Here is a 20,972-nt window from a genome sequence, read left to right on the forward strand (position 1 = left end):
AGTGTTTAGAAAGAGTAATGTGCATCACGTAGTATGTTCTCCTAATTGCCAAAACGCACTTGTCTTTCAGACACAATTGCACACACACAAACTCCCCTCATCCAAACACACACACTTGCCATTTGCAGGATTCAAACCCCTACCTATGTTATGACACTTTAGAGAGACGCATTAGCAGAGTGTGATATTCAGATTACTGGGAGGTTTCTCTTCTCCAGCTGTACTTATAGGGTGCTGACATCATCAGTGTTTGGAAAGGGTAATGTTCATCATGTAGTGTGTTCTCCTAATTGCCAAAATGCACATATCTTTCATACAGACTTGCCAGCACACGCACTCCCCTCATCCACACACTTGTAGGATTCAATCCCCTACCTAGCTATGACACTTGAGAGAGATGCATTAGCAGAGCGCGCTATTCGCATTACTGGGAGGTTTACCTTCTCCTGCTATACTTATAGGGTGCTGACATCATCAGTGTTTAGAAAGGGGAATGTGCATCCTGTAGTGTGTTCTCCTAGTTGCCAAAATGGACATTCTTTTCATACAGACATGCACACACACTAACCCCCTCCACACACACTGGGCGTTTGCAGGATTCAAACCCCTATCTAACTATGTTAGGACACTCGAGACATACGCATTAGCAGAGCACGCTATTCACATTACTGGGAGGTTTCCTTTCTCCTGCTGTACTTAACAGTGCTGACATCATCAGTGTTTAGAAAGGGGAATGTGCATCCTGTAGTGTGTTCTCCTAGTTGCCAAAAGGGACATTATTTTCATACAGACTTGCACACACACTAACCCCCCTCCACACACACTGGAAATTTGCAGGATTCAAACCCCTACGTTATGACACTCGAGACGGACGCATTACCAGAGCGCGCTATTCGCATTACTGGGAGGTTATCCTTCTCCTGCTGTACTTATAGGGTGCTTACATCATCAGTGTTTAGAAAGGGGAATGTGCATCCTGTAGAGTGTTTTCCCAGTTGCCAAAAGGGACATTTCCCTCACACAGACTTACACACACACTAACCCCCCTCCACACACACTGGGCATTTGGAGGATTCAAACCCCTACCTAACTATATTATGACACTTGAAATGGACGCATTAGCGGAGCATGCTATTCGCACTACTGAGAGGTCATTCTTCTCTTGCTGTACTTATAGGGTGCTGACATCATCAGTGTTTAGAAAGGGGAATGTGCATCCTGTAGAGTGTTTTCCCAGTTGCTAAAAGGGGCATTTCCCTCACACAGACTTGCACACACAACACCCCCGCTCACCCACACACACACACACACACACACACACACACACACACACACACTGAGCATTTGCATGGTTCAAACTCCTACCTAACTATATTATGACACTTGAGGGAGGCGCATTAGCAGAGCGCGCTATCCGAATTACTGGGCATCTGTTCTGCACCTGCAGTATTTATAGGGTGCTGACATCTCTATTTCTACAGAGGTATGTACATCTAGTACTACCTGTCAGGTGGGGGATAGCATATATATGCATTTGCAGCCACCTACTTCAGGGTCAGATATGCACATCGCACTGGCAGGTTATGTTCTATACCATGCTTCGTGACCACAGGACCTGTAACACACAACACAACCAGTCCAGAACACCCTTCCCACATCCAGGACACACACTTTGCTTCCCTGGGAACAGTGCCGGGATATGCAGGTGTTCACATACACCATTCCAGTTGTTAACATCAGGTACAGGCATATTGTGTGTGGGAACTACTCAGGCCTCTACAACATTACCCTACAGCCACTACAATTTGTGGGTCCATGTGCTATGGCAGAACCACTCACCACAGCCACATGGGGGAATACATATTGCACCTGTCCATCTGCAACATGGGTACTCACTGTTCCACACCAGAGGTAGACCACCATTGTTGATATCTGACCATACCCACCTTTCCCTGGACATCCATATCCCATCCCCACCCCCAGGCAAGGTTGTCACTGCAAACAAACTGTATTTAGCACAAGCAAACTCTACACTTGTGAAGACTGGGGTGGAAGTCTTCAAAGGGCCCATGCTGGGGGACTATACTGGCCACTCTGCATAATCCTTGACAATTGCATTCTATGAGCATGTGTAAGGTTTGCAATGATCATGCTATCCCAAATATACCCATGACTGCTCCACAACAGGACACCTGTCAGGTGTACACCAGCCATATATGAGCTGTCCAACAGACAGAGTGAGCTAATACATTGCAGATCTGTAGCCCACAGAGGGAGGACATCTCTGAACAGTACCGGCATGACACTTCAATCCCACATAATCATCACAACACAGTGTTGACAGTGAAATTGTCCAGACAATGCAGATAGGGCTCCCCTCAGTTTGTTATTGATGCCCACTTACTGTTAGAGGTCCTCAGCAACCCTCTTCCAGCACACACCAACAACATGGATGTGGCTTAGCACATTCAAACCCTGGGATCTCCACTGTGTCCCTGCTTGACAGAGGCACAGCACACTAGCCTCACATGATGCCTTATGTGACCTACTTTACAGTGGCACAGTAGCCTACTGTACTGGGGATGCAGATGCCAAGCACACTCTGGCTAAGCTGTCATTCCCTAGGGCAAACAGCCTAGTATTGACCTCTACACCCATATGTTTAATTGTCAGATGCACAATATATGTTGCTGATAGACTTTTTGCAGGTCTTTATTGCCATAGCATTCCCTGTTTCTATGAACAACTTGTGAATCTGTGGAAGATGTTTGAATATGAGGGGGATCCACTATATCACTTATGTCTCTGTAGTCATTTACTGTGTGCACTGGGCAGATTGCTGCGATGTGGTTGGTTCCGGGAATGACACGTACAAATACCAGATATGTGTGGCCAACTGCTAAACGGAGATATGGCCTAAGTGTGTGAGCATGCCCAGTTAAGCCTTTCCATGGCATGTTGTCTGACATATGTCTCATTTATCAAAGTGTGCAAGCATGCCCAGTGTGAGCTTTCCATATGTTGAACTCTGCAGTCCACCACATATTTGGATGAGTGTGAACTTCAACAATATCTCACGTTTATGGTTGTGTGTTGGGTGTCATGTTGTGTGCTTACTGGCCAACTGCTTCGTGTATGAACACAACAGGGATTATACTGTGCCTGCAGGGTTTGCATGGGATACTTTGCATACAGTTGTCAACATCCTTTCATACTGACCTAACACTGTAGTACCATATACTGTACTGGTTCAGTACTTTCACTGTGGTGGACAGTATCCTGGGCTTTAGTCCTATCACTGCTTTAAATCTTCATAGTGAGCACAACAGACTGTTTAGGGGCCAGTTATGCACATATGACCATGTTACATTATGTTCAGATATGGACTACCTAAACCAGGCTTGTCCAACATTGGTAGTGTATTCTACAACATAGGTGGACATTGGCAAACACTAGCGATGGGCCCTAGGCCATTTCTAATGCTAGTCAGAGAGTGTGTTTGTCCTTCGACACACATTGTAACTTGAGTTTGCCATGACATATGTCATGGTAAGTATACTGTGCCTCCATCTACCTGTGACATAACAGTGATACCCAGGGTAAACCTACCATCTCCCATCCACTCATCAAGATTCCTCTTGAGGAGTGTCGATGGGTGACTCTCTGGCTAACCTGTACTGAGAGTTTACTCAAGAGTGGGGGTGGCTTCTGTGTTATGGATCATTCAGTACAGCTTGTCCCATGTATGTCAGTGCTGGGGTTCAGGTCTCTCATGTGCATAGCTCACTGCCATTCAGATTGTACAAGGTGCAGCATGTTCATTGATTCCAGCTTGGACATGGCTTTATACATCAGGCACAGCTTGCCTCTGGGTGGGCAGTATGGCAGTGTGTGGAGCTGCAGTTTGTTTAATCAGGCAACACATGGCATCTGTTCAAGCTCTTTGCTACTCCTGGTGAGGTACTGTTGTGGACTTTACAGTTGATGGAGGTGTCTGCTGAGGTACATCCCACAGGGGCTATTGTAGTCAATTGTAACGCTGATGAAGGATTACTGCAGAGCCACAATGACCTCCCCTTATCTAGATCTGACAACCTTCATGATTAGGCGTGTATATGGTATGTTTCTGGGAACACTACAGCCACATGTTTGTCCAATGCAGGATATCTATCACCTTGAGTCCCCAGGTCTCTCATTACATGTTAGGTACGTAATGAGTTAACACCTGTGTGGTAATTGGTGGGCACTTACTGTATATCCACGGGGGTTGACTATACACTTTTCTGCAATTAGCTTGCTGACATGGCTATGGCAGCAGTTGTCTATTTCTATGTGGCCCTTTTGTGGGATGCTTGTGTCAGCTGGGGGTCAGATATGGTGGGCAGTTTGTACTCCTCTGCATACATGTTCAGTCCCAGTCCTTCCATGTTGGCCTGTACCTATGGGGCATATATACGAAACGAGGGAGGTCCCAGGACCAAGCCTTGTGGGATGCCACTTATATCTGGTTTGTAGTCTGACATGGCTGCAGCATGTCTGACCATGTCAGTTCTGTCCTTGGTCTGGTTTGCAACCCTTCTACTGACACAGGGGTTTATATTTAAGCTGGTGAACATATCTATACTGAACACGTAGGGTATTGTATGGAAGCATTTGCAAGGTCCAGCTACGCTGTGTGGACCACATTGTCCTCATCAATGACCTTAATGACTGTTTCAAATGGGTCAAACATGTTTAGGGGCAGGATCTGCACTTAAGACTGCCACACTGGGTAGGGTCTGGTGTCAGTAGGTCCCCGATAGCTTTATGTCTGTGGTACATGCTGATCCTTTCCATAGCTGTGCAGACCAAGCTTGTCAGGATTCTGGGGTGGTAGCTTGCAGTATCCATTCAGGCAACACCTTTGTTGAGAAGGACCACTGTTGTTGTACACTGCTCTTTGGGTACATATCCTGTGGTAAGGCTGACATTGAGCAGTAGTGTGATTTGGCATTCCATTCTTCTTGGAGTCCATGTTGGACTCAGCCCAGGACACCATCTCATACCATTGCTGCTGTGTGTTTTGCTTTGTAGATGCTGGCTGTTACCTCAGCATCTGCAATGTCAGGGGGCCAGCAGTCTGCTGGGATAGATATTTTGCATTCTGGGGGGGGGGTTGCACTGCAACTGTCAGGTTGTATGTTGGCAATATGTGTGTGTGTTTGGTATGTTGTTTGTAATATTTGTGTGATTCGGAGCATATCTGTGAATTCCCAACATGGTTCCTACCATCAGTTGAGTAAGCCTTGGGATTATCCTTAGTGTCCTGTACAATTTGTATCTTCACAGGTTCATAGGTTCATACTAGGCTATCCACCCTAGGGCATTTGTAAGCCTAGCCAGAGTGTGTGTGTCTTTCGGCGCCCCTTGCTATGTGAATATTATGGCCATTTATGATTTACTTTACTGTGCCTCTGTCTGGACGAGACAAAGTGAAGACCCCCAGTGTACATCTACGATCATCCTTCCACTTGGCAATATTCCTGTTGAGCGGTGTCAGTGAGAGGCTCTGCCTAACATGGAGTGGGATCCTGTTCCAGGGTGTGGGGAACCTCTGGGTTATGTATCTGTCCCTCCAGCACATCCTATTTCATTATGTGTTGAGGCTGACATCTGTCACTCTCACAGCTCCAATGGCTTTGATTTTCCTGGGGTGGAACATGTCCATTACTCCTGTGTTGGACATGGCCTTGTACAACAGACATACAATGTCTCTGTGTAGGCAGTATGTGACTGCATTCAGCTGGGGTGTCTACAGCCAGGCAGCATATGACATACCTTTGAGGTCTTTCTAACCGCTGCAGGTGTCAGGTAAGGTACATCCCAAATGAGTCATTGTACTAGATTATGGGTCTGATAAGAGAACAGTACAGGGGCACAATGACCTCTGTTGATGTAGATGTGAATCCTTTCATGATACGGTGTCCAATATAGACAGTCTTCCTAGCCACATTGGCAATGTGAGTATCACATAACAGGTTACTGTCCACTTGTGTCCCTAGGTCCCTGATTACTCCTTGCATACATAATGGTTTACCACCTATGTGGTAATTTGTGAGTACCTTGTTTGGTATTTGGTGGGACATTCATACTGGCCAGTGTCTTCAAGACATCTGGGTGAGGTTCCTGTGTGTGAGAGTGTGGTCTGTAGCATGCTACAGACTGTACAGCAGTTTTGACTACAGTTAGGTGCACATGGGTGGTCTCCGATGCTTCGTGCATTGTCAGTTACCTGGACGTATGGGTGTCTGTGCTGCATATGGATACTCCCCCTCCTTTTATGTTTTGGTCCAGGTTTTGGGGCCGTAAAGCATGATATGATGTATAACCTGGTAGTGCTGGTGTGCTGTCAGTAGGCTTGCAGCAGGTTTCTGTCACTGCACAGACATCGATGTTTTCCATACTGGGAAGGGCCTCAGGAGCATGCATATTCCGGTTTACACATCTGGCATTGGTCAGCATTACCCTTATGTTTCTTACCACTTATGTTTTCTAGGGTGGTGGGTTAGTCTTTTCAGCCTTGCCTACATACGGCTCTATGGAGGTGGCAAAAGCCTTATCCAATATCCAGATGCCCAGGGGTAACAGGTGCAAGCCATCCCTGGAACAGCAGCATGGCTTGTCATGCATGACACCTCAAGCAGATAGACATTAGATCCTCTTGGACTGACAGCTGTAATTGTGCCACCTGTTAAAGCTGATCATTCTGTGTTTGCACTGTGGCATCATTCTTGGTGAGGGTAGGCTGCTGCAAATGGCCAGTGTCATACTGGCCTGGAGTACATACTCAGAGAGCTCATCCATGTATCTTTTCATGTAGTCCAGGGAGGTACATCTCAGGTTATTCACACCAGCATGGACAATGACTGCATCATATTTCTACTTGCTTTGGGGTGACCGGCGTACTTGTGTTATGTGGTGTATTGTAGCAGCCTACAGGCAGCTTACTGTACCCTTTCCCTTGTTCAGTCTGGTGAGTGGGACAGCAGTGTGTCTGCCTATAGAGTCACCTATTACAACTGTATCAGGCATGTTGTTTCTCCTTCTGGCCTGTGACTGTTTGGCACACCAGCTTTGTGTACTATGTGTTGCATGTGCTATGTGTGGAGGTTGTGGTTGCTTGTGGGTCTGCTTTGGAGGCCTCTGTTGGTGTGGTGTGTTTGTAATTAGGGCCTCCGGGAATGTTTTTCTGTGTTTATGTGTTTGGTTTACAGTTGTGATAGGTCTATGTGGGACTGGGTTTGTGGTGTGTGTGGTTACCTTCTCCTCCTGTCTAGTTTTAACAGTACTGAGTTGGGGGAGCTCAGCCTCCAGTTTGGATAAATGGTTGCATCTCTCACATATATTTGTATTTATTGGGGGGGGGTTGAGGGTTGTCTGTGTACTTGGGGCAGGTGTAACATTGCCTCAGGATTCACAGATTCTACTTGTTGTAGCTGGCCTTAGTGGATTGTATGTGTGGACATATTTTATTGCCATACTACTGCTCAGTGATTACTTCCCTTTTTATGTTTGCTCTATCATGTAGTAGCTTCCTCATTCTCTTGCATGGTTTGGTAATGGCTGGAGTCCAGCATGCCAGATGCCTGCGTGTATGGCATTGTGTCTTGTTGTTATTTGTGATTGCATAATCCAAGCATTCCTGGCTGTGTTCATGGAATGCCTGTATAACAGATTCTGCAGTGTGTCCCATATTTTGCACCTGCACAGGGCCTTTAATGGATTCCACATCAGTTTGGAGGGGTGCAACTTATGCTTTACACATGTTTTTCACTGTGGTTTTCTGGCCAGGGATTGTGGTCAGAATGTGTATATCCGGTGTGATTACTCTATGGTCTGGTCTTACCAGTGAGGGATACACTTCTCATCTTGCCATCCAGTACCCATGTTGCTAATTATCACATCCAGTATGCTTACCCCTCTTGTTGGAGTGGTACATTGTTCCTGGGCATTTTGGTTTATGGATTCTAGGAACTTTTCTCCTACAGTGTTGGTGCTAGTATAATGCTCCCAGTTTATGTCTGGGTATTTTCAGTCAACCAATATAATGTGGTTTGGGGGGCTTGATATATTCATGTATTCCAACATAGGCCAGGTGCAGTTCCTGGTGTTAGGACAGTAGTCTGTAGCAGGCTATACACTGGGAGGCAGTTTTAGCCACTGGTACTTGACCATGGCTAGTCCATGCTGCTTCTTGTTGTGGTACCAACATGGGGGTGTGGTTATCCTTGACAATTATTGCTAGTCACCCTCCTTTTGTAGCTTGTTCCATGTTTTGAGGCTGTACAGCACAGTATGAGGTGTAACCTGGTAGTGTCAGGGTGCTGATTTGAGCCTTGACCCAGTTTTCGGTTACAGGACATATATCAACATTCTCCATACTGGGTGTGTTTACACTGCATGCATCTTGCTGTTTAGACTTCTGGCATTGGGTAGCATTACATCTAGGTTCTTATCCCTTGTGGTACCTATGGAGGTGGGTTTGTGTTTTGAGACATACCTATTCAGGGCACGCTGTGGGTACTGACAGCCTTTGCCAGTATCCATGAGGCCTGGACTGATAGGTGCATGCCACCCCTAGCAGGTGGTGCATCATGTCATGCTCAGCATGTCATCCCAGGCTGGAACACATTGGCTCCCCTTTGACTAACTGCATTACTTCAGCCAATTATTGCAATTGATCATCCCATTGTCATATTGTGGCTCCATGCATGGTGAGGGTGGATGTTAGTCAGGGTCCTCAAGTGTGCATATAGTACATGGTGTTACATTACTTAACACATAGTATTCATGCCTCAGGTGGTGCTGCAGGGCTGCCTCTGTCGGATGCACATATTACACTTCCCCGTACATGTTTGAGAGCAGGTCATGTCATTTTAGGCATCCATGTTATTATATGAGTGAGTCAGAGAGGGGTATCATTCTCAGGGTTCGACTGAGCCAGTGTATGTGCTATGCGTTGCCTCTTTGCCAATGCCAGGACATACTGGGCATGCCTCCTTCTGCCTACTGGGGCAGGCTCAGGTTGTTCCTCCTCCGAGTCATGCTCTGCCTGTGATGGCCTTAGCAATGGTGGGGGGCTGTTTGGCCCGGCCCTATGTTGGTCCTGCTGCAGCTGTTTTCACAAGATCATATTATGTAGCATAGCACATACCATGACAATTTCGGTACATGTAGTTGGTGAGTACTGCAAGGCTCCACCAGATGTGTCCAGACACCGGAACCGTGACTTGAGCAGCCCAAACACACGCTCTATTACATTATGTGTTTGTGCGTGTGCCTCATTATGGCATTCCTGCTCAGGTGTGTGTGCGTCTCTGATGGGTGTCATCAGCCACGGCTCCAGTGCATAACCTGCATCCCCCACTAGGTGTCCGTGTGGGATGTCCCCATTGGCAAATGTCTGGTACAGCTGCGTCAAATGCCAGATGTGGGAATCATGGTAGCTCCCAGGGCAGCCAGCACACACATTTATTGTTATGCCCTGGGCATCACACATGACCTGGCAGTTGATGGAGGGGAAGCCCTTGTGGTTAATGTAGGCCCTATCCCGCTCACCGGCTGGTGCTTTGATGCGTATGTGCGTGCAGTCTATTGCACCCACTACCTCAGGGTATTCCGCTATTTGCTGGAAGAGACGCATATTGCTGGCCAATACCTCACAGGCATTGGGGAAATATACATGATCACCACATGTGCTGACATGGCATCCAGGAACTGGTGCAGTACCCTGGAGGCTGATGCCTGTGATATCCCCATCATATCACCAGTTGGTCTCTGGAAGGTACCTGTTGCTAGTATACTTAGGCCAACACATACCTTGGTTTCCACTGGGATGGGTTCCCCTCTGTTGGTTCTGTGTGTGAGGCGTGGCCTGCACAGCTCGACAATTTGCTGCAGGAGGTCTCTGCCCACTCTATAGCGCTCTACTATCTCTAGCTCATGTAACCCATGGTAGGTGACCCTGGGCCTGTACACTCTTCTCCGTCTCCTCACTGTGGGTTGTCTGGCACCATCTGCATTGTCACCACCCTCAGCAAGTCGCCTATGTCACCTTATGACAGCTATGGCAGCCCCTAGCATTTCTGCTCTGAGTTCAGCTTTTTCAGTTTTCACTTCTAATAGCTTACTCCTGTCTTGCAGTGTCTCTTGAGAGATGCATCCTGCACTGCTGTTTGCAGAGTTTTAAGTGCTTGGCTGAGCTACTATTCTGCCTGTGTAATTGCCTGCTTCTAATTGTTTTCACCTGCTAGCTCCAGCAGTATTCCCTGCTAGCTTCCTACTAATTCTGTTGCTTCCTTTTTCCTTTATGTTTCCTCAGGGGGGAGCAACGTGCATACCAGCAAAAACATGCTCACAGTGGCTTACACATGTGCACACATGCTTACACGATTCAGAATCTGCTTATTCGGGTTAAAACGCGTGCACACCAGCGCAAACAGTGTTACAACTCTGCCGACAGGCTCCCACATGCTCAGTCTGCCCTACACACGCGCACACTAGCGCAAACAGTCTTACAAGTCTACCAACACACTCCCACATGCTCAGTCTGCCTTACACGCACACACACTGTCCTACCCATGCCTCATGGTGCGCACATGTGTGCATGCATTCCCAGCAAGAAACTTTGGTATAAGTAACAGTGTACACCTTCCATTTCTTGACTTTCCCATGCTTATCTTGTGGCACTCCTCTTTCCATGATCTGTGTCTGACATCTGTCATGTAACACTGACCTCCAATGAACTGCATTTCTTTCTACCATTCCCCCCTGTGATGTCACCTATCTCCTACTCTATTCCTCCCCCTTATGTATCTCTTACACTACTCAGAATGTGCTCATTTGCTATGTGACAGTGGGATTCAGTATCCTAAGCCTCATTTACATCAGATTGCCTACTAATGCTTAGTTACATGTCTTAGACTCAGCTTCCCCCCTTAGCAACCACTAAACGGTGGCCATGTTGTTTTTGGTCTGCTGGTCCCTGCATTGTAATTCCATGCATTGCATAAAACCCACATTTGTGGGTTTATAACCTTCATTTTTATGCTTTATACAGCACAGCCCGTTTGCGCGGGGCTGCGCTGCATTTAAACATCGGTGATCGCCGAAAAAAAAATTATATTTTTTTAATATTTGCATCGGGGTACCTTGCCAATGGCCACATATTTGGCCATTGGCATGCTGCCTGACACATATGCACCCTTTATTTGGAGATGACATGGCTCCATTGTGATTATTGCAGAAACATACTCAGTTGTCAACTGAGTACATTTCTGCAGCTAAAACGGCTCTTACACGGGCTGCTTTCTGTTTTGTGGATTGCTACTCTACCTCATTTGCATGCCTTTCAGCTGCAAGTGAGGTATTTAGCATATCCACGCCCAGTCCATGTAAGAGACGTTTTAGCTGGTCTCTTACACGGAGTTTCGGGCTGTTCCTGGATCACGTGGCTTGCATGGAGTCTTACAAGTCTCTTACACTCCATGCAAACCTTCGTGAATCCTGCCCGGAGTATTTCAACTATACTTCTAATTCAAGAAACAGACAACAGACATTGTAACACATGGAGTGCTTCAACTATACTTCTAATTCAAGAAACAGACAACAGACAACATTGTAACACATGGAGTGTTTCAACTATACTTCTAATTCAAGAAACAGACAACAGACAACATTGTAACACATGGAGTATTTCACCTACACTTCTAATTCAAGAAACAGACAACAGGCAATATTGTAACACGTGGAGTGTTTCAACTATACTTCAAACTCAAGAAACAGACAACAGACAACATTGTAACACATGGAGTGTTTCAGCTATATTTCTAATTCAAGAAACAGACAACAGGCAACATTGTAACACATGGAATGTTTCAACTATACTTCTATTTCAAGAAACAGACAACAGACAACATTGTAGCACATGGAGTGCTTCAACTATACTTCTATTTCAGGAAACAGACAACAGGCAACTTTGTAACACATGGAATATTTCAACTATACTTCTAATTCAAGAAACAGACAACAGGCAACATTGAAACACATGAAGTATTTCAACTATGCTTCTAATTCAAGAAACAGACAACATGCAACATTGTAACACATGGAGTGTTTCAACTATACTTCTAATTCAAGAAACAGACAACAGACAACATTGTAACACATGGAGTATTTCACCTGTACTTCTAATTCAAGAAACAGACAACAGGCAATATTGTAACACGTGGAGTGTTTCAACTATACTTCAAATTCAAGAAACAGACAACAGACAACATTGTAACACATGGAGTGTTTCAACTATACTTTTAATTCAAGAAACAGATAACAGGCAACATTGTAACACATGAAGTGTTTCAACTATACTTCTATTTCAAGAAACAGACAACAGACATCATTGTAACACATGGAGTGTTTCAACTATACTTCTAATTCAAGAAGCAGACAACAGGCAACATTGTAACACATGAAGTGTTTCAGCTATACTTCTAATTCAAGAAACAGACAACAGACAACATTTTTAAGGACCTTTCTGACACAAGAATGGTCCTCAACAAAGGTTTTTCTGAGCATCTTACTACACTTAGGGGTGTAGCTAGAAATTCATATTTGTACTGAAATCTCATTTTGTTGCCCCCCACCACACACACACACACACACACACACAGACACATATAAATACATACATATATATATATATATATATATATATATATATATATATATATATATATATATAAAAGTACATTTATTTCTTTATTTAAAGCAAAACAGGTAAAGTATTGGGGGGTAGACTTTTTTGTTGAAATGTGTCCATCATAAAGATATGCTATTTAAGTGATTACACATTCGATATACTTTCTTTGAGTGGAAGTATTTCAGAAGGCAGCAATAATGCATGGAGGGTGTAGCTGGCCTAGAGGAAGATGACTAATTAAGTCTGTCTTTCTACCAACTGGCAGTTTAAAAATGACTTTTAATTAATTTTCACTTGCATCTGCAGTCCCTTAAGCTCATTTTTCTTTGAAAATATTAGAAAGCATTGAAAAATAACTATTATCAAAATGTGAAAGGACAAATCTTGAACACATTTTAATCTTTCTTGAAAAGGCTCTCCTTACTAATTCATGAAAATGCAGCTAGGGAGGGGAAAAAGGGGCAATTGCCTTGGGTGCAGACTGTTCGGGGGGCATGACTGGCAATCCACCATAATGCACAAATTACCTTTCTTTCTTTAGTGCAATATCAGCTTTTAAATGCCAATATTGCATTTGTGGTCAAATCTGAGTGCTGCATTACTCACTGTATGACTGAAACTGTTGCAACTGCTTGCGACATTTCTAACAAGGTCTTTGCTACAGTTTAAAATAAAAAAGTGTTTTTTTTTTTGCCCGTGGGAGGGGAGCATCATACTTTTCATGCTCAAAGTGCAAGAAATCTGTGCAAAGCCTAAAAATAATGGGGGGGGGAGAGACACAAAAATAGGGACATATTTTAAATATTGCTCTTATACACTAAAAAAGTTGCTAGAGTATTAGCATGCATTTTCTGAAGGATGTGAAGTCTGAAACTTAAATGTCCTTCATTATTTATTGACTTTAGTCCTCAGTGATTTGCCAGAAAACCACAAATTTTATGAGGAACAGATGAAAAACATGAGGCAAAAAACTGGAGAGTTGAGAAGTATCAAGTGTGTAGATATGAACTATAATAACCTGATTGTTATGATGTAGCGATCCGGTTATTACAGTGAAGTTCTTTTTTCTTTGCTCTTCAATGGAAGAGGTTGCTGGGTCAGAGGTATGTATATGATTACAGTAAGCTGATCACCACACTGTAGTGATCAACTTAATACAGGAAAGTGCTTTTTTTGTTTGCTTATTTTTAAGTGAGAGGATGGAGGTGCTAGCTTGTTTTATCAGCTCAGGGTGCTGATTAAGCCTTTTGCTAATTCAATAGGAGGAAGTCTGCCACAGCAAGGTTATCCATCAACAGGAGCATGGAAAGAGAGATGAACATGCATCTGTTCTTACTGAGAAGGTAAAATTAAATAGCAGAAACACTGAATAAGTTGCAAAAGTGAAAAAGCTGTAGGCAGCAGTGTGGGAAGTTTGAGATTACCTTGAAAGCAGATCATGGTGGAAGAGCAAGCATATTGCTTGCATCTCTCAGAAATCTTATTACCAGAAGAACTAAATGCTTTTGCAGGTAAAATTACAAGAAGTGGTGTATACACTATTTCATTTTTCATGGAATCAGGGTATTTCAGGTAGGTCCAAGGAAGCAGGATCCCAATACATCTGTCTCAACAGATATGTTTTGATGTCAGCTGTTTATACTTTGAATAATAAGAAAGGAATAATTGTTCAATAAAGGTATAAGGCACAGAGGAGTTACTTGGTGAAGATTTTACTTAAAATTTGTTAGAGATTTTTTTCATGCTCTCTATAGTCAGCAGAATTAGAACTGATTAGAAGACAATTTGAATATAATTTCTTTCAAACAGGTATAATCCACCGGTCAGTCTTCTCTATGCAGTGAGAGGGTACTACATATAGTGTTAGCACCAAATCAGAAGCATTAAGTCTTCTTAAGAAAGAAAAACAACCACCTTATCATTGTCTGCTGGGCAGCCTTGGACATGTAAACTCCATCAAAAATACAGCATGGAAGGCTAACAAAATCACAACTGATGGTGACGAAAGCCAGTCTGGAGAAAGGATGGCTAAAAACCAGGACAACTTCTAAGGCTCATTCTTGTCCAAATGAGCAGGAACCGTTAGAAGAAGAATCACATGTAATCAGTATGATTTCATCTCTAATTCTGGAACTTGACCAAAAGCTAAAAGCTAATCTTAGCTAAAGAACTTTGTTCACAAAGAGAGGAAATACACAAGTAAGGCTGAAAGGAAACTGCTCTTGGAGGCAGTTAGGGGAATTGGTAAAGAAAGAAGCCCATATGCAGCATGGTACATTTATCACCTTCTGAAAGATGAGATTCCAAAGATAAATATTGTTGGGTTGCAGAAGGACTTCAGAAGCTTGATCCTAATGGATTTCAATTGAAATCTCTGGTCACCAATTCTTCTAAGTACATTCACTGTGCATTCATTTTTCAATTTTCTGTTTTTGTCTGCTATCTTTACTGGGTGGGAATACTATTTATTTACTTCTGTGATTTTTAGCACACAGTCATAATGATTTGTTAATTTTGTGTTACATTTAACTGGATCAACCACTGGGAAATTGATTTTTTGTGAAGTAATGGAGACCTCCAGTCATACCTTTTCTATGAGCAAATGGAGAGCTCCAGTGAACTTTTCTGTGATCTGATAAAGGGCTAAGGGGTAGATATTTTAAAAAGCAAATACCACTTTAAATAAATAGCAGCCAGCACTCTATTTCAAGAGGCCCACTTGTGTCCAAACAGGAAATGCAGTACTGCCAGTATTGTCACTGGGATGACAGTGCTAAGTCTTGTCAGCTCGGTATGTAGCATATCCGTCTCATAATCTGAAGGTCATAAGTTTACTTCCCACAGTGGTCGGTTTCATGCAATAGCAATGGCCTGCGGGCTCCACAGCAATTGTTGAAGGTACAGTTGAATGCATTTTTCTCACTGACAATATGTTACTGCCCTTCTTAGGCAGGGAGAATTGATAGTCCATTGAAGTTACATTCTAATTGTTTTTCTAGGATTATAATAGTGTATCAAATAATTGCCCAGTTAGGCATGTGCACATCAAATGCATTTAATGGTAATATGGTGACTTGAGAGTCTCTTAGCAGTCTCCTGGAGTCTTATGATATTTTAATTATTAGCAAATCAAATATGTGTAATAGTTTTCACACAGCCCATGAGTAGTTTGCAATGCAGCTAGTTTTGCACTTCAGGGAGGTCATTTCATTCAAGTAAATTGAGTTCAGATCCTGTTAGGCAGCACTGTCCTTAAGCATGTTCATTGCCCTTTAATCTGATAATCTGTCCTTTTTGTATTAGTTATCATATCTGCATTTGTTGTGCCTGCCATAAAAGGTATTATGAGAGCATTTTTCTCATTGCTAAATGAAAGTTATTTTCAGTGTACTTTTTCAGCAGATACTTCTAAGTTACACGTCATTTACCCTAATATGCATAAATCTGTTATCACTAAAAAGTAACATTCTCACAGAGGACATTCAGCAGGCTGTGATCCTCGTTTGGTGGCAATCAGCAGGAAGTAGAATATTCTTTCATGGCATTAGAGTACGTCCCTATGCCCTGAGTGTTCCTGTTGACTTGCTAACATTATAGACGGTGCTTAACTTTGATGAGGTTCGTGTCCTCCAATGTCCCAGTGCATTATGTCTATGGCAGTATACTGCAATGATTAATGCAATGAACTGAACACCCGGACAAGACTTCCAACCTCTCTTACTCACATACGCTGGGACCCTGCTCAAATCCCTTAACTTATTGCACTCTGGGGCTGCCGCTGAATAATGCAAGGGTCTCTGTCAATATCACTTGTTGGCAGAATTACATTAACAAAACAAACATTCATAAAAATGAGCTTTCGGTGGCACTTACCACATTCTGGTGAGCTGTAGCACCAATCTGAGCCTAGAAGATAAAAACAAGACTTCAGGATGGAGAATAAAACTAATGATGCAGCTTTATGTATGATGTAGGTAAGAAGAACAAAAGCTTTAACTGTTGTTTTAATTTACACTACTGGTCACAACTGATAAAAATACAATACTACATGAGTAAATGGCACAGAATGGTTAAATAAGTTAGATACCATCATAATTCAAATGACTAATTAAAAATAAAAAAAAGTAAATGTTATTTTTTAAAAAAGATGCAAAATAAGACTCTGAAGTATGAAATTATGCTATAGCAATGCTGTAGAAAACCAAACTGGCAAGAGAAACAAAGACAAACAATCTCTAGAAAAACTCATACTCCACCAAAAGAACCTTTAGGCCCTGACACCAAAAAACAACTGAGAATCAGTTAAAACCAAAGGATTTATTCACCTTAATATTCAGTTGAACATCTTTTTTTAAGCTGTAGAAAAGTAATCTGGCACTGTGAGCAGCAGATCCATCTGGCACCCTGGGCAGTAGATCCATCTGGTGCCCTGAGCATTAGATCCATCTAGTACCCTGGGCACTAGATCCATCTGGCACCTTGAGTAGAGATCCATCTGGCACCCTGAGCATTAGATCTATCTGGCACCCTGGACAGTAGATCTGCCTGAAAGCCTGGGCAGTAGATCCATCTGCACCCTGAGCAGTAAATCCTCCTGAATACCCTGGGCAGTTGATCCATCTGGCACCCTGGGCAGTAGATCCATCTGGCACTATGGGCAGTAGCTCCATTTGGCACCCTGAGCATTAGATCCATCTGGTACCCTGGGCAGTAGATCCATCTGGCACCCTGAGTAGAGATCATCAGGCACCCTGAGCATTAGATCTATCTGGCAGACTAGACAGTAGATCTGCCTGAAAGCCTGAGCAGTAGATCCATCTGGCACCCTGGACAGTAAATCCTCCTGGCTACCCTGAGCAATAGATCATTCTACCACCCTGAGCACCTCCTTCTCATCATCAATAAGTAGTTGTAATGTCAGTCACTTAATAACAGATTATAGTCTGGCATTAAGGGATCATAATTGTAACTGACTAAAATCCTGCTTGGAAATTGTTTACTTGTCTTATTTTTAATGGTGATTAACTACACTAAAAAAAAGACAGATAAAGAGAAAGTTTGAAAACCCTACAAATAATGCCTCAGCAAATACTGCCCTTGATGTACGTAATGCTGAAATACATTGTCATACTGTCATGTTTCTTGTGGACACTTCTAGAACAGGCAACTTAAGAATCAAAACTGAAGAGAGATTGGGTTCTGGCCAAATGTTCACTGATTTGGACTGCAGCCATAGACATTCGGCATATTTTGTTTTACCATCAGGCCATGGTCTAGTGACATTTGCAGTCATATCCACTTACTATTAGCTTTCATTTCTAACATTATTTCTGTTAGTGTCGTACTATGTTTTTCTGGAAGTCCATTGTTCCAAGTGCTACATGCTCCCATCATCATACTTTTAATATTAAAGTTCTCTAATGTGTCTTTATACCACTACTGAATTCTCTTATATTGTAACCCAGCATTGTCTGAGATGGATCATATTTACACATATAACAATTAATAGATGTCGTTACGTTTTCTGACGGTCCTTTTTTTTTTGTGTTCATAATGCTTCCGGCAGTGAAGAATATACATTGATCAATGACAGGAAGGTACCAAGTGCATTAAGTGCCTGATAACTGTCTCACTCTACTCAGAGGCCAGAGACATGTCAAGAATTGGGACTAGGCTTAGGTCTGTTAGACGTCTGGCCAACCTCACAACTGTCAAACATCTGTCTCATTACAGCACTAAATCCAGCTCATTTTTTCCAGAACTTTTGTTATCGATCAACAGTATCATGTTTAAATTGAAGATCTAGCTTCTTTTAAACTTTCTGCTTCTCTTCCATGATCATTTTCTGTCAGCCATGATTACCTCATTTTCAAAATCACTATCCTTAAAATCTTTGTCTAGAGCATTGACACAATAATAACCAGATGAATTTCCAAGTACTTAGATTTGTGATGAGGGTCCTAATGTGCAACTACAGCTTTTCTCAAGTTGTACATGGTTTACCGAAATAATCTTAAAATCAGTTTGCATCTCAATGGTTATCATACGGTTACATTAAGATAACTATTCAGCAGAAACAGCACAACTGCTGCTACAGTGATTTTATCACTAGCATAATCCACAATTCATTCTATTTTTATTTTATCCATCTGTTAATCAGAGAGACAAGTGTCCCATTTTAAGGGCTATTCAGCAGCACTTGTGGTGACTCAGAGTAAAACAGTAGGCAAATGGAGGGGGGAGGGAACAAATCCTGGACCATAGGTACAAAAAAGAGCTCATTACCTCAACAGAGCTTTAATCCTGCCAGGCCAATCTCATAATCTTAATCACTCATTTGTTTTTTGAAATTTTGGTAGCTGGTAGCACCAGCAATTCAATCACACTGCAGAAAATCTATGATAAATGTTTAAACATTGAGGCTATGTTAAATCATGGTCTATGCATGGCTTTAAAAAGTGTTCTGAATACGTGTTGAACCTGAATATAAAATGCTCAGAGCCAATGTTTTATTGAAGCTAAATGCAGCATGCTACCTGCTCAGTCAAAGTCAACTTCCATGCTGGAAGATCGGATGCTTGGGGTTTCCATTCCGACATCAGATGCTGGGATTCACTTCCCAGTGCTGAGAATTTACTGCAGTTTATGGACGGGGTTGCATTCCTTGGGTACCATATTTCAGTTAAGACATTAAGTTAAAATCCCATCCTCCTGACACAGTGGTAGCTCAAATGGGTGTAAATGATCCCCTGAGATTTATTGAAGACACTAGTGTCCTAGAAAAACTCCCCAATGTTTGTAGAGATACCTCCTTGTGTAACCCTGAAAATAGTCCAAGCCTAATGTGATTAATTTAGTCAACAAATGCAAATAACTAAATAAATAAATTTTAAGAACTCCAGTGTGAATAATGCTTAAGTAGACAATGGAACAATGGACATCTTCCAGAAACCATGCTCACCCCTCAACTTATAAGTTACCTTAAGCAGAAATTAGACATAAGGCCTAATTAAACCATAGATTTGAGTTCATCAAATTTGATGGGATGTTCATTGTTAAAAAGACTGAACTGTCTGTGTTCTTAAAAAAACAAGGCTTACGACTTCATTCATCACAGAAAGGGAGACTGAAAAACTTACTTTTTAAATTTCTATTAGTGTCTGGCAAGGCAGATGATTAAGTTTTGAGCAAGCCACTTGACCAGACAGTGTTTGAAAAGGGGCACTTTGTCCAGTGGACTTACCTGGATTAAAAATAAAATACAAATCTCTTCTGGCATCAAAGTACTATGTGGCAAGCATTGAACAGCAACAATAATAATAATAATAATAATAATAATAATAATAATAATCATAATAATAATAATAATAATAATAATGCAAAATATGTATGGATTAAACTGACAAAAATGTGCAGTACACTTGATCAAAGCTGATTTTGGTGAAGATGCTTTGGTGAAACCACTAGACCAAAATGATACTTCTTTATTTGAGGACCAGGTGAAAATGTGACTGAACGCTCTTTGGAAGACATTGTACTGCAGTAGGTGAGCAACAGATTCATAGATGGAGATATAACTATTGGAAAAGTGGTACTTGGGTTCTTTCATCTGACATGGGGAGTGTTTTGGGCATCCTGAGACAAAGCCTTGCACAATCTCAAAGTAATTAGGTCATTTTATGCTATCAGAGTTAACAGATGTACACTGATCAGATGGAATGCTGTGACTCCAGCTGTGCTGTCCTTCTCTAAGCTGAGAGCATTTTAACTAAGAAGGAGCTGCTGATGATATAAATTGCAAATGGACAAAGTCTGAGAAGTTTGATGCACACAACATACCTTGATCTGGAGAAGACCTTCAATATCATTCCATACTTGGATGCTTAAGGACAAATTAATCAAACTTAATGTAAACTCTTAGGCAGCCTGCTGGATAGCTAAATGGTTCATAGACAGAACCCAGCACATTAAGAATGGGGTCCCACATTGTTCAGTTTTGGGGCCACGTGTGTGTTATTTACTTCATTAATAGTTAAGTTGATGTCAAGGGTCTCTAAGTCACCAAATGTGCAGATGATTATAAACTTGAAGCTATTGTCAGCTCTCCAGATGACATTCATGGCCAATAAGAGGGGTCTATTATGAATAAACAATTGGTGCCGTGACCATGGCTTAAAACTGAGTCCTAAAAAGAGCAGTATTATGTCCTTTGGAAAACATGAGCACCCTTACATCT

The 20,972-nt window shown here is 42.5% G+C and overlaps 1 protein-coding gene across 1 annotated transcript in view; it reads right to left on the bottom strand.

Moving 5' to 3' along the window:
* Positions 1-20,972, bottom strand: part of LOC122814018 (carbonic anhydrase 4-like) — a 287,411-nt gene that overhangs the window by 92,449 nt on the left and 173,990 nt on the right. Inside the window, exon 3 of the mRNA XM_044086598.1 lies at positions 16,610-16,642. Coding sequence (XP_043942533.1) covers positions 16,610-16,642 — 33 coding nt within the window. The remainder of the gene's footprint in view (positions 1-16,609; positions 16,643-20,972) is intronic.

The sequence above is a fragment of the Protopterus annectens genome, chromosome 10.part0, assembly GCF_019279795.1.
Source record: "Protopterus annectens isolate FY-2018-M chromosome 10.part0, PAN1.0, whole genome shotgun sequence".
Taxonomy (NCBI): domain Eukaryota; kingdom Metazoa; phylum Chordata; order Ceratodontiformes; family Protopteridae; genus Protopterus; species Protopterus annectens.